Raw genomic sequence first — 12,762 nt, 5'->3', positions numbered from 1 at the left:
GGTTCATATGTCTATGGGGATTCTCAGTCTATGGGGATTGTATTTTGTAGATTTTATTGGACAATGTTTATTTTCCCTCAATTGTTAGAAATAAATACGTTATGAGTGTTGTTTAAAGTCAACTTTTTAGGCAGTGCAGCCTTTCCAAAGTTTTGTTGATTAATGCAGTAATTATTAATTGCTAGTTGATGTTACACATTTAGTTTGACTTCATTCTGGTATGAATCACCCACTTTTTCATTATCCAATTAATTCCCAATGAATAAAATGAAGTCTTGCCCTCCTTATGAATATGAAGTGTCTTGTATTACTGGAATCATATTCACCCATCTGAGGTCTGTTGTGTTTTGTTGATGTAACTGCTGTTAAATGTCAACTTAAGTATGTGTAAAAATGATGAATCCATTCTTTTGAAATTAGGTTAATTCACTTCTCCTGCTCTTTTCTTCCTCTACAGAGGTCAAGAGTCCCACATCCGATATGAACACATTTACCTGCAGGACCACAGCAGCCAATCAGAAGTGGAGTACTCTGAGATGAAGCGTCCACGCTTGGAAATCGGGACGGATTCTCTTATTCGTCACTCAGCCCATCGTCAGCCCCTCACTGTGGGTGGAGCTGAGGAAATGGCAAAGGTCAGCAAATCTAATTTACAGACTGTTGTTAAAACCCAGATGCCAGATTAGTAACTATTGCTAATTACTGGATATTTCTGCCTTTGGCTGGAATCAAGATACCAGTGAATTGCCAACTGACCCTTCGCTAAGCCCCGCCCTCATTAGTTACTGTTGCTACGCCTGACAAGCTTTCGCGCCTGGCACGTCTATTACAGTATGAATGCACCGGTGTCAGACACTCCCAAGGAGATAATTAGTAATTTTTGGCGAACAGGTGAAATATCTGAGAGAGCAAGACAAAAGGGACTGCAGTATGCATTCGAGGGATATATCCACGACATAATATGCAACCGATTAAAGAATAATTTAATAAAAATTTAAGCTAAGCCTATAGGTCCCAGTGCAAGCAACAGCCGCCTCGTACGCTGACCATCAAAATGGGAAACACACAAATTGAGGAACAGCTATGTTCATGCACAGCAGGGTGAGTGAAAGTTGAAAATAATATAATAATTATAAATCAAACATCTTATCCATAAATCTTGTGGAATAAACACAAGACATTAGCCTGACCACTTTGCAATGATAACATTCTCCCGCTAATATTTTTAGCGCGCCAGGCTACTGCTCACACATCGTGGAGCAAACGTAGGTGTTTTTGTTAATCCTGTCATCCCGGAATTTCTCCCCTTGGGTTTTAGGAATCGGGAAGGGAAAAAATTCCACCCCCCTGTCCAAACTTTTAGGATACCGGGTATCAGATTTGCACAATCCATACGCACAACGCTTCGGCATGTTTCCCTCGCTCGAAAGCTTGCCAGACCTCCCGCGCCTAGTTACGGTTGCTAAGCCACGATTGGCCTGTGGTGGTTTTCGGGCGTGGCTTAGCGAAGGGTCAGTTACAGTCTACAACCAAGAACTTGTTTTAACTTTTTGTCTCAAATCTACACTACGACTCAAAAGCTTAGGGTCAGTAAGATCTTTTTTTTTTTTTTTTTTTAAATGAATACTTCACTGATGCATTAAACTGCTTAAAGGTATATATTTGTTCAGTGGTTTTGTGTGATTGGCAGCAAGCACAATATGGCACACAATCTGCCTCTATTGTACACATGCAGGGAAAAAACTAAATTCAGAATCGTGATGCATGGGAGAATAAGAAGCTTTAAAGTTAACGTTCTGGCTCTGAATCCTCAGGCTTGTGTGTTGCGATTATTGTGGGATTAGGCTATAGAAAGGATGCTGCATGCTGTACATGGATTGACTGTAGAGAAGAGTGATAATAAGTCTGTTCAGCAGATTATCACTTAGTCCATATTTATTGGCCTCATAAATCAGCCTGTCATTTTCCGTTGGCCTGAGTTTTTATCACCCGGTCAACACTGCCATTTACCACCACACAAGCCTGCTAAGAACAGCAGTGTTTCTCATACATTGATTTATCTGTGGTATCAGCACGTGATCACCTCATGAATGAATGAATGCAGTGAACTGTGCATGTGTAGGGCGGTGAAGGATTTTCCCTTGCGGTAATTTTGAGTGGCTCAATAGCGCGATATGCGGTTTTACCGCATTTATTAATTTATTTTGATTTATTTATATTTATTTGTTGCTATATAAATAAGTGTCACGATGTGATCAGCATGCACAAAAAAAGAGTACATTTTCAGTAACCAATAAACCGAAACTAAACAGCGTCTCTCCGCATTGAAAGCCTGTCACTCAGCGCGCAGTTGTTACGGCAACGGACTGAGTCATTAAACCATTCATTCAACAACACGTTCAAAAACGCTGATTGATTCATTAAAAGATAGTAATGAAACAAGGTTAATTATTTTTAACTTTGAGCTCCACTTTTCAAGGCTCAGCTGACCAGCAATGCGTCGCATGGGTAACGCTGAAGCTTCACTTAATAGAGACAAATGGCATTGATTCAATGCGTGACTCACTGAGTTTTGTTTCCCGCGTCCGCGAGTTCCTGTGGATGCTGACCAGCGTTGTCGCTGATGCCATTCATGGTAAATACCCTTTATTTTAAACGTTAAAAGGATGACAGGACAAATATTTTACTTTCCTTGGACACGGCAACCTTTTCACGAATATGACTTGACCTCAAAGACAGACACAGGTAATCGCACGCGCTCAGTCGATCTCTCTCATTCACTGTCTGTTTAGGCTTAAGTGCAAATCCACGAAGCCTCTGTACAAATCACCATGATAAAACCATGATCGCCGCATCTTATTATCATTATTAACTTATTTAACATTCAATACACATGCCCGAAGTTCAAAACAAGAAGGGTATAGGCTTATGAAAAAAGAAAACACGTGAATATCGCGGTTGCTGCGGTTACTTGAATTCCTCTGCGGTTGGCTTGTCAGTAGCGCGGTACTGCAATATTGCGGTTACCGCGACAGCCCTAGTGCTGAGTTTAGCTTGCATGAAGGAATGCAGTCACGCATTATTGTTCACATTTGCATAGTTGTCAATTACAGCATTTCACTAGATTTGTAATTTTAGATTAGTTTTTAAACTTGTTTTCCACCAAAATAAAAGCTTGATTTCATTTTCTGTCCAAATAAAAGCTCGGCATGCCCCCGGACCCCCTTAGAGGGACAGAGGACCACCCACCAAAGTTTAACAAAAATCCTGTGGGAAACACTGAACAGATATGTGTGTCTAGATACTGTTTGGGTTGTGAGTGTCTAAAAGATTGCATCTAAGAGAGTTATGTCAGTAATAGCAGAATCTCTGACTTCTGACTCTGGCAGCTGTGGCTTTATTTGTTAGGTTGTGAAGGAATGAATATGTGAATGAATGTGGTGTAACGGTAAACGGCACAGGCAGATGTTTGGAATAACTCTGCAACATCTTAAGAACTCTCTTTTCTAGGTCAGGGGCTCTGTGAAGGGTGGGTGTGTGTGTGTGTGTGTGTGTGTGTGTGTAGGTGGAGTATATGCAGCCTCTTTATAACAACATACTGCTGCCTCACACCATGTGAGATTCATTTCTGTTGCTTTACAACTGTAGGTGTCACCAGACTGTATCAGGTTTTGCCAAGTGTACATCACATAGCCAATACTGAGAGTGTTTATTGAGAGATGCTCAATTGCTTGCGATTCGCACTATTCTCTTCCTCAGAGGAACAATAAGACTCAGGAGTCAAATTGTGCGGAAAGAGGCACGATGCTGTTGGTAAAAGTTTTAAAGCAAAATTTAAAATTTGTGGCAGTGGTGCAACGTATCAGAAAACTCACGGTTTTTGAGTCAGGCCATCCTTAAAAATATTCTGGTTTGCAGTAACAGCAAAAAATAAAAATAAAAAGGGGCGGTAGGCAGGTCTATATATATTTTTTCAAGGTTCAATGTAAAAAAAAAAAAAAAGTACAATTTTGGTCATGGTGATTACGTAGGTATGAATTTAAACAAATTTGCATATCGTGACGTCACTGACTTGCAAACCTCATTCTGATGCAGGTTATATAGACCACAAACAATTTGAAATCTTTGTCAAAAAACATGTTTATTGCATTAATTTTAAAAAATGAGGCAGAATCAAGAAAAAAGAAGCCACTAGATTTCAATGAAAGTGGATTTTCAGAGGGAAACAAATAAATCAAAATGACTTCAATGTTTCCCCTATAAATTTTTCCAGCAGCGGTGCTGTTACCTGCCGGAGGTTGTTACCAAGCCGCTCGCGGGGGGTCCGGGGGCATGCATCCCCGGAAGATTTTTTTTTAAATAACCCCTTAAACCATAATTTCTGGCAAGTTTTGTGGATAGAAATGGACATTTTGAGACATACAAATTTGACATACCATCAACAGAAGGCATGATTATTGCAGCACACCTTGAACTGGTCACAAACAGGATTAGGACAGGATTATTCATGTTTTTCTTTTGTCTTAATTTTCAGCTGTAAGGTAGAAATTGATAGTGAAAAATTTAAACTCTTTCCTCCCTCACCTGCACTACTGATCTTTTTTTCTGTAACACACTTTAGCACTTAGATACATCATCATGTAACCAGTACTTTCATTTATTTTATCCTGTAGACATTTTGAACATTAAAATCCAAATGAAACTTTTCATTAGTTTAAAAGGTGACTAGCTTCCATAGCCTATTTTACTTCACTAACCTCCAGGGATGTGCAAAGAGTTCATCAGGGGCAGGGGCTCAAATGTAAGAAAGGGGCAATATGTAAAAAATATATATATATTACGGCTGGGAATCATTAAAAAAATTAACTAATTAATCGCACAATTTGCTGTGATTAATCGCATTTAATCGCATTTCCCCCAAACTTGTAATCATCAATATTTAAATGTAGATTCTCCTTTCCACAAGCGCTTGCTCGCTCTCCCGTGGCGTCTGTCGTTGCTATGCAACCATGAACAGAGGCGCGCCTGAGAAAACGAGCGCGCCGTGTCGCTTGCCGCGCGCCCACATTTGAAATATTTGTATGTGAACGTGAATGAGAACGGCCCCTTATGGCAACGTGACATTAACGTGATCGCTGCGCCACTGCTTAATACATTGTAGGGGAAACACTGGACTTTAGAATTCACAAAATTCCTTCAGGTCAGTCGACGCGGTCACCGTTAGACTAGAGGGGAGATGGGATGGGAAAAGATCTGGGTACAGTTTTTCCAGAACTTCGTGCCAAGTTAAAGTGCTGTCGAGATATTTTAATGCATTTTTAGATGTATTATGGTGCCCGAACCCGTATGACTTTGAACGGTGACCGCGAACATTTTATTTACTGCAGCCGCAGCCACAGCCATCATTACCAAGTGCGAACCATTGTCAGTGAATGAAACGAAGCGAATGTACAGGCCATAGTGTGACATGCATAAACCAATGGTGTAAACATAATCATAGATGATGCCACGGGTTTTTATTTAAAAGAAAGAACGTAGCCTACGTTTGTATGTAGGCCTAGGTAATTTATATTCACAATACTTACTAAAATATAATTAATTTTATTGCATTTGTATTCGTTGTTTGAAAAGTAAAAAAAATGTGTCCGGTCTTAACGCAAGTTTACAACCGGCAAGTCGTCGGACTAAAGGAAAAATAAATAAATAATTGGGTCGGTCCTAAATTGACAGGGTCGGTCGGGTTACGGCAAACAAGAATATTTTTGGCCTCACGGATAAGATCATTTTTCGGACCAGCAAAAAGTTCAAACATTATTAAAGTCAGTTAAAGAATAACAACAAATACACTAATTAAAAGCATAGATAAATACAATATAAGAAAGTTACAAATAAAGTAAGGTCTAATAATAGTATTCAGGTACAGAAATGTAATAATTAAATGTAAAATAACACTGCATAGTGTTTACTATATAAACTAAATATAGATAAATATTTGTTAAAGTCTTTAATAATAAAGTCTTATATATATATATATATATATATATATATATATAAAAATTTCACAATTTATAGCTTACTGCATTAGTAGTTATTAGTTAGGCAATACAATTACTAGTATTAGTTTTTGCTGAAATAGCAAGTAAAAGGTCCTCAAAACAGTTACAGAAGGCATGTAAACAGTCAGCAATACAATAAGAACAAAGAAACTAAATAAACATTGCTTTAAGTTTTTCAGGAAGATGTACTAACAGTTGTATTCAAGTAATAGCCTACAACAAAAACTGAATAAAGTAATCAAATGTAAAATAACACAGCATATCAGTGTACATTAAATATAGATTAATCCTTATTAAAGCTACAAAAGTTGTTCATTCAAGAGCAGTGATTGATTTTATATTTGTCTTTTGTTGTTCGATTAACATGAATGACACAGACTAAAGCAGTAATTTGGGCTGCTGTCCCCTTTAAGACCAAATGCACGGATCCATTATACTGTTACACACGTTTTCTTTCTCAACTGTTTACATTCACTTAAGACATAACTGACTGTGTTTACGACAAGGATTCTTACCAAAATGGCATTTTAACATTTTTGTGTGTAGGCTATTTGACCGCAGTATATTTTGCCTATGTGCATTCCGCTCCGTCTCGGACCTTGTGCACAGAAAGCCGCCTGGGGAACAGTATCTCTTTCATGGCTTAATGCTCTTTTAATGACACAGTAGCAACAGTAGACTGCATTTTACAACACTCACTTATTCGGCTGATTTGGATGTTAAGTTTGGCTTAGGGGAGGAATGAAACAACCCGCAATGTGACAGCAGAACAATAATCATTTTACCTTGATTATCTTGTTTTCATAATCATTGGAAGCCAAAATCTAAATCTAAAATCAATTACATTAATCGCACAGCCCTACCCTTTATTGTGCATCTGAGTTTGTGTGTGTGTGTGCAGGATGATTAAGGTCTCTGTAATCACACCTCCTGCTTGTGGCGTGATATAAAGGGCAGAATGATTACACCCTTAGAGCGAGCCTGTGTTAGTTGTGCTCTAAGGTCAGTGTGATCACGCTCTCAATCCAGAGTTGTTGTGCTGAGTTGTTATGACTTCCCCCTAAAGCCTTTGTCTATTTTTAGCAGCTATGACAATATGGGGCTTGCAGGCAGAACTGTGTGTGTGTGTGTGTAGGTGGAAACCATTGTGCAACAGTAATTAATTAGTAATGGAGCTGACCTAGATGTGACGGTTGAGCGATAGAGGATATTTACATGAGGATTTGAGCATGTTTGGGTGAGAGACAGGCAGTGGGACTTTTGGAAGGACACTCAAGTCAAAGTGGACTGAGGAGATCTCTCCCTCTCTTTATGTAAGAGCTGCCATTACTCGATGACACTCATGAAACTGAGCGAGTGGAACTGAAAGCGCAGGGTGGGGAAGAGTCTCTCACATACACTATTGTGGGATGTGTATGCGATTTGCAGCATACCTGCAATGCACTGACAGGTGTGAACCAGCACATCTGTGTCTAATGGCTTGTTACAGCTCAGGGTGTCAGATGACTCGTGTTACCCTGACAGCCCATGATTCATAAACGTGTTATTGAGTCTGAGCTCAGAACTGGATTTTACATGTTCTTCACGTCTCTTTAGATTGACTAATGCTGATCTGTGCTGGGATTAGGGCTGGGCAAAAAATTAGATTTTTAAAATGTGGTCGATTCGATATCGATTCTCAATCTTTTTTCCGTATTTATTTCCACAGACGTTTAATATGATATCGTTATCCTTATCCTTACCCGACCTTATCATTCTTTCAGCGCTTAACATGGCGGATGCTGGTGCGCTTTTCAGCGTGAAAGACGTTCAGGACAGTAGAAGGAACTGTCCTGATCGGGCTAGTGCTGCATTGTCACGAAAGTTTATCAATAGCATGCGTTTTCACACCTTGTCAACTTAAGCAGGAAGACATGAAAGAGAACTTGAGTGCACTGTTTGAGAAGTTTTGTGTGTGCACATCTGAAGCACACACTGAAAGCTGCTTGTCTCAGTTAGACAGCATGCAAATAATAAAATTAATTCTCTTTCACGTCTCCTTGTGATTGAACGGATAAATTCACTCAGGTTTATCTCAAAATGCCCGCTTTGGCGAGTATCCTAGTAAACATAGTCGGTTATGACTTCGAGAACAGTAGAGAAAGACAACACATGTATCATTATATTGGATCCGTGCATTAGTCTTAGTGACAGCAGCCTGATATTCCTGCTGCTGTGTTTTAATGTTAATCAAACTACAAAAAACAAGGATATTGCTACCTGCTTTTCACTGAATAACTTTTTTGTAACTTTAATAAGGATTAACCTTTTATTTAATTTGTACAGTGAAGATTATATGCAGTATTATTTTACATTTTGATTTCTTTATTCAATTTTTGTACCTGAAAACTGCTCGTACATCTACCAAATGATTATTTCATTTGTATCTTTGTTCTATTGTATTTTTTTATTTGTGCTATTCCTTGTGGTTGGATTATTTGTTTTTGTTTTTTATTAATGACTGTTTACTTGTCTTAAATAATCTTTGAAATTTATATTAGTTGGGTAGGAGTTTTAGCTGTGGAATTGGAAAATTGGAATCGAATTGTTAATTTTCACTGGTATCTAAAATGTTGGTGTCATAACCTTATTTATTACAATATAAGGAGACATGAGTCAAAAATAACACAAACAATAACTATTTTATTCATTTATTATTTTGTGGCGGGGCCAGTGAAAATTGTACAATCGAATCGAATCGAATCGGGACATAGGCTAGGTATTGATACCCAGCCCTAACTGAGATGAACAATCGATTCTGAAGTACCACACGATCCTAGGTTTTTCTAGGTGGTTGATCGGTAGTTGTTTACTGGGTCAAGTCAAGGGCTCATTCTAAGTCTTTAGATATGGCTCCAATCCAGTGAAAATCTATGGGATTTTACATTGTTGTACTGTCGGTAGGGCTGGGTATCGAGTTCGATACTTTTAAGGCACCAACTGAATTGCTTCGATACCATTGATTATCAAAAAATCGCTTGTCGTTCGGTACCAAATTTCGATGCCTAAGGGGTTAATCTCGTCAACGTCAGTGAGCCAATAAGCATGCAGCATGATGCAGCACAGGCTGTGGCGAGGAATCAAGAAAAACACTAGCTGCGTCCGATAACTGATAAATGCTGCCTTCGGAGGACGCATTCCAAGGTCGGAAGGCATCAAGACACGTCCGAATGCAGTGTTAGTTTCACTTCCTGTCTCCTGAGATACCTTCATCTGATCGATTTTTTGAAGGCAGCATAGATGTATCCTTTGCTGCCTTTGATATCCCACAATCCTGTGCTTTCCATTCTGTGACAGTTGAGCTAGAAAAATAAAGATGGCGTCTGAAATTTGTGGCTGGTCATCAGTTTGTATGTAAATGTAAAAAAAATGTATCAATATTTTCCACTTATGTAATTTCTAGCAAGAAATCACTATTGTAGTCATTTAAATATTCAATAATATCTGATGAAGCACTTGACAGTGCATGGAATAAACTTAAGAGCAGAAAGTTGCTCCGTCTTCGACTGCAAGAAGAACTGGAGGGCGTCACAAATGAACCGAAGCTCTGCGTATAGGCTACTTGCCTTGTCTACTTTTAAACGAATCAGTTTGAATTGAAAACAAATTCTCTCTCATTATGTAATCCAAATGAAAGGTGCATTTCTCTCTATAGGCGCGCGCAGCAACGCCAACTTTATGCGTGCGCTTGAGTACAAAGCATATATTCCTCCCCCCAGTGGCCTATATAAATCATTGAGTCTGTAAAAAAGTCAACAAACTGAAAAAATTTAATGAAACTTTTATTTTTTTATTTAGGTAATATGTAATGTAATCTTTTTAAAACGGATTTCATAAAATTCTTATAGAAAAAAAAAGAAGATCATTCAGGAACCGGAATCGAAGTCAAGGTATCGGTATCGAAATAGAAAAATTTTGAACAATACCCAGCCCTAACCGTCGGCCTGGCAAAAATCTTATCACTAAAACCACATTCATACTGCCAGTTGCCAGTTGCTGTACTGTTTGGTCACTAGTAGTCATTCCTAGTTCTGTTTGCTCTAGTAATGCTTTTTAATTTTCAAGCCATGTGATTTGAGGTATCATTCATGTCCGTAATGTGAATCATTGCATGAAATGGTCCTGGAACAGAAGTGAAATGCAAATACACACACGCATGTACTGGTATGTCCACTGTGGTGGGTTGTTTTGCCACAGCTGTTGTCATGGCAGCTGAGAGCTGAAATGTCACCACAACACACTGTCCAGTCATCCCATAATCACTGACACGCAGTCAAAATGGCACTGCATTTGATATTAGTTCAGCAAGTGTCATATCGTGATCTGAGAGATTTTTTTTCTTGAGGTCTGAGATAAATTTGTATATCAAAAAGACTTTTGTATTTTGAAAATGAGTTATCTGAATATACACTACCGTTCAAAACTTTGGAGTCGATAAATATATATTTTTTTTCTGTTTGTAGGAAGTCTCTTATGTTCACCTTGGGCCGAATGAAATCTTTTTTTATTTTTTCCAAAATTCCAGGTTTTCAGATTAAAATTTTGTCATTCCATTTTAATGATTTAATTGCATAATCAAAAAGACCATCTAATCAATAATAAAAAAAATTTAAAAAAACGAACTATTTATAAAAATGAGTAATAGTAAGCTTAAAATGAGTAATAGTAAGCTATAAAATGTTTCTTTAGGAATTCTGTGTTGTCTCTTTTAACTCATGAAACACAGAATCCAGAAAATATATACAATTTTGTTATCAAAACGGTGGTAATCAGATGAATGCATAAAACTTTAACATTTAAATGTAGCCTAATTAAATTAGATTAGAAAAATTCCTTAAATGTTTTAACAAGGTGCTTCACAAAACAGATTTACAGTTTAAATAAAACATTTACAAAAAAATTACATTCTATGATATTCCTTTAAATGTTTTAATAAACTGTATTATTATTACTTTAAGTACGTACTACTTTACAATAGTGATATATTTTTATTTCTTTAAGAACTTCCAAACTTTGTGTAGTAGACAAAACTGCCACTCATTCACTCAGACATGTAGAACATGCAGACACTGAATTTAAATAACAATCTTTTTGTGCTTTAAAGGCACACTATGCAGTTTCTGTTTTTCTCAAACAGAGGCCCCTAGAGTCGCTGTGGAGCACTTGTGGAGTAACGTTACTGTCGTAAATACCACTCATGCAGAGCCGTCTCTGCACTCTTCCGACCGCGCTTTCTTCGTTTTCTTCGTCGACTCTGCCATGATTCACGTCTGAAATGCGTGCTAGTGTCTTCCATAGAGGCTGCTTCATATGTTGTTGATGTATGTGACGTCGTGCCGTAAAGCAGTTCGTGATTCTCGTGAGATTTGGCGGGGTGCTACCTGTCAAACCTGCATTGCTGGTTTTGTTCGTGCATAAAAATTCACTAACCTGGTGAAGTTTTCAATTGCCGTTTATTCCGTTTACGAATGTAGTGGGAAGTATTTCTATCTGTTTCCTGATCATTCCGATTGAATTTCAGCGAGTGAAGATCAAATTTATACTTGCATCCGCAGACATTGATGTTCTGATATTCAAACGATGTGGATTTGAAAACAGATGGATCGTAAGATAATAATTATTTATTTCTTAGTATTCAGTGAAGTTGTTAATGCCCATTAGTGTGTTGTGTCAATGCTTTTAATTCTAATATTCCAACGGACAGCCAGAAAAAGTTTTTGACGGATGTGATAATGTCTGTGAGGGGTGAAATATGTTTTATATTTGGGTACTTATAAATATGCTGGAGACATTCAGATGTTTTTTTGCGTAGTTCATTATACTTATTTTATGGAAGGAAGTTATTTTGTGGCTTAAATAAATTGTTACACAGAGATTGACATGTTTGGTTTGGTTTGGTTTCAGCTGTTGCTTATTCATTGACTTTAGAAAATTTTATTTTTTACTAGGAAAGGAGTAGTTTTGATTCACAAAGTTGTGAAGAGATATTTTGGCTGGTCCACACTTTCTGAGACCCCTTTAAAGTTCTGATTGATGGTCAAGACTTGGTTTCAGGGATAAGGTTATAATAAGATTAAGGGTAGGTTTAGGGTAGGGGTTCGTCCTCACAAAGATAGATGTACAAGAATGTGTGTGTTTTGGCACTTGTACCTGTTTGTGTGAAGGTTACTGCAGTGCATATCCATTTCTTAGCACAGGTTTGTTTATATAAAGCAGCTTGGTGTTTTAATTCTCATGCACTCATTTCACTTTTCGTTCTACACTCTGTGTGTATGTGTGAGTGAGAGAGAGTGTATGTATGTGTGTGTATACAGCTTTGAGTCCTAAAGTGACTCTGTCAAATCCTCTTTCAAGTGTTAAATCCCGCCTGAAGTTTGGAATGGCCCTAGGGATGTTTTGAACATTAGCAAGGCTCTCAGGGTGTCCTTGGTCCTTGGGCTTTGTTTCTCTCTTTCCATAGACATCCTGGAATTGGATATGTTAGCCACATATTTTAATGTTAAAGGGGTTTCATGAAGATGAGATTAATTGTGGAACATAGCATTTGCTTTGTCTATATTCTCATAATCTTTCACGTGAGCCAGATGCCAGTAAAGTCAGATGCCAGTAAAAATGTTGTTGGTGGTTATTGTTATTGTATTTTAGTTTGGTGATTCTGTCCACACAG

General features: G+C 37.9%; 1 protein-coding gene across 3 annotated transcripts in view; it reads left to right on the top strand.

Annotated features, from left to right (window-relative positions):
- ncor2 (nuclear receptor corepressor 2) overlaps positions 1 to 12,762 on the top strand; it is a 116,994-nt gene that overhangs the window by 47,300 nt on the left and 56,932 nt on the right. For all 3 annotated transcript variants that reach the window (XM_084086870.1, XM_084086869.1, XM_084086868.1), the window contains exon 4: positions 458 to 635. In XM_084086870.1, coding sequence (XP_083942996.1) covers positions 458 to 635 — 178 coding nt within the window. The remainder of the gene's footprint in view (positions 1 to 457; positions 636 to 12,762) is intronic.

Source organism: Abramis brama (genome assembly GCF_963993115.1).
Source record: "Abramis brama genome assembly, chromosome: 16".
In the NCBI taxonomy this organism is placed as follows: domain Eukaryota; kingdom Metazoa; phylum Chordata; class Actinopteri; order Cypriniformes; family Leuciscidae; genus Abramis; species Abramis brama.
The sequence above is the reverse complement of the archived record's forward strand: the minus strand, read 5'-3'. Positions and strand labels throughout refer to the sequence as shown.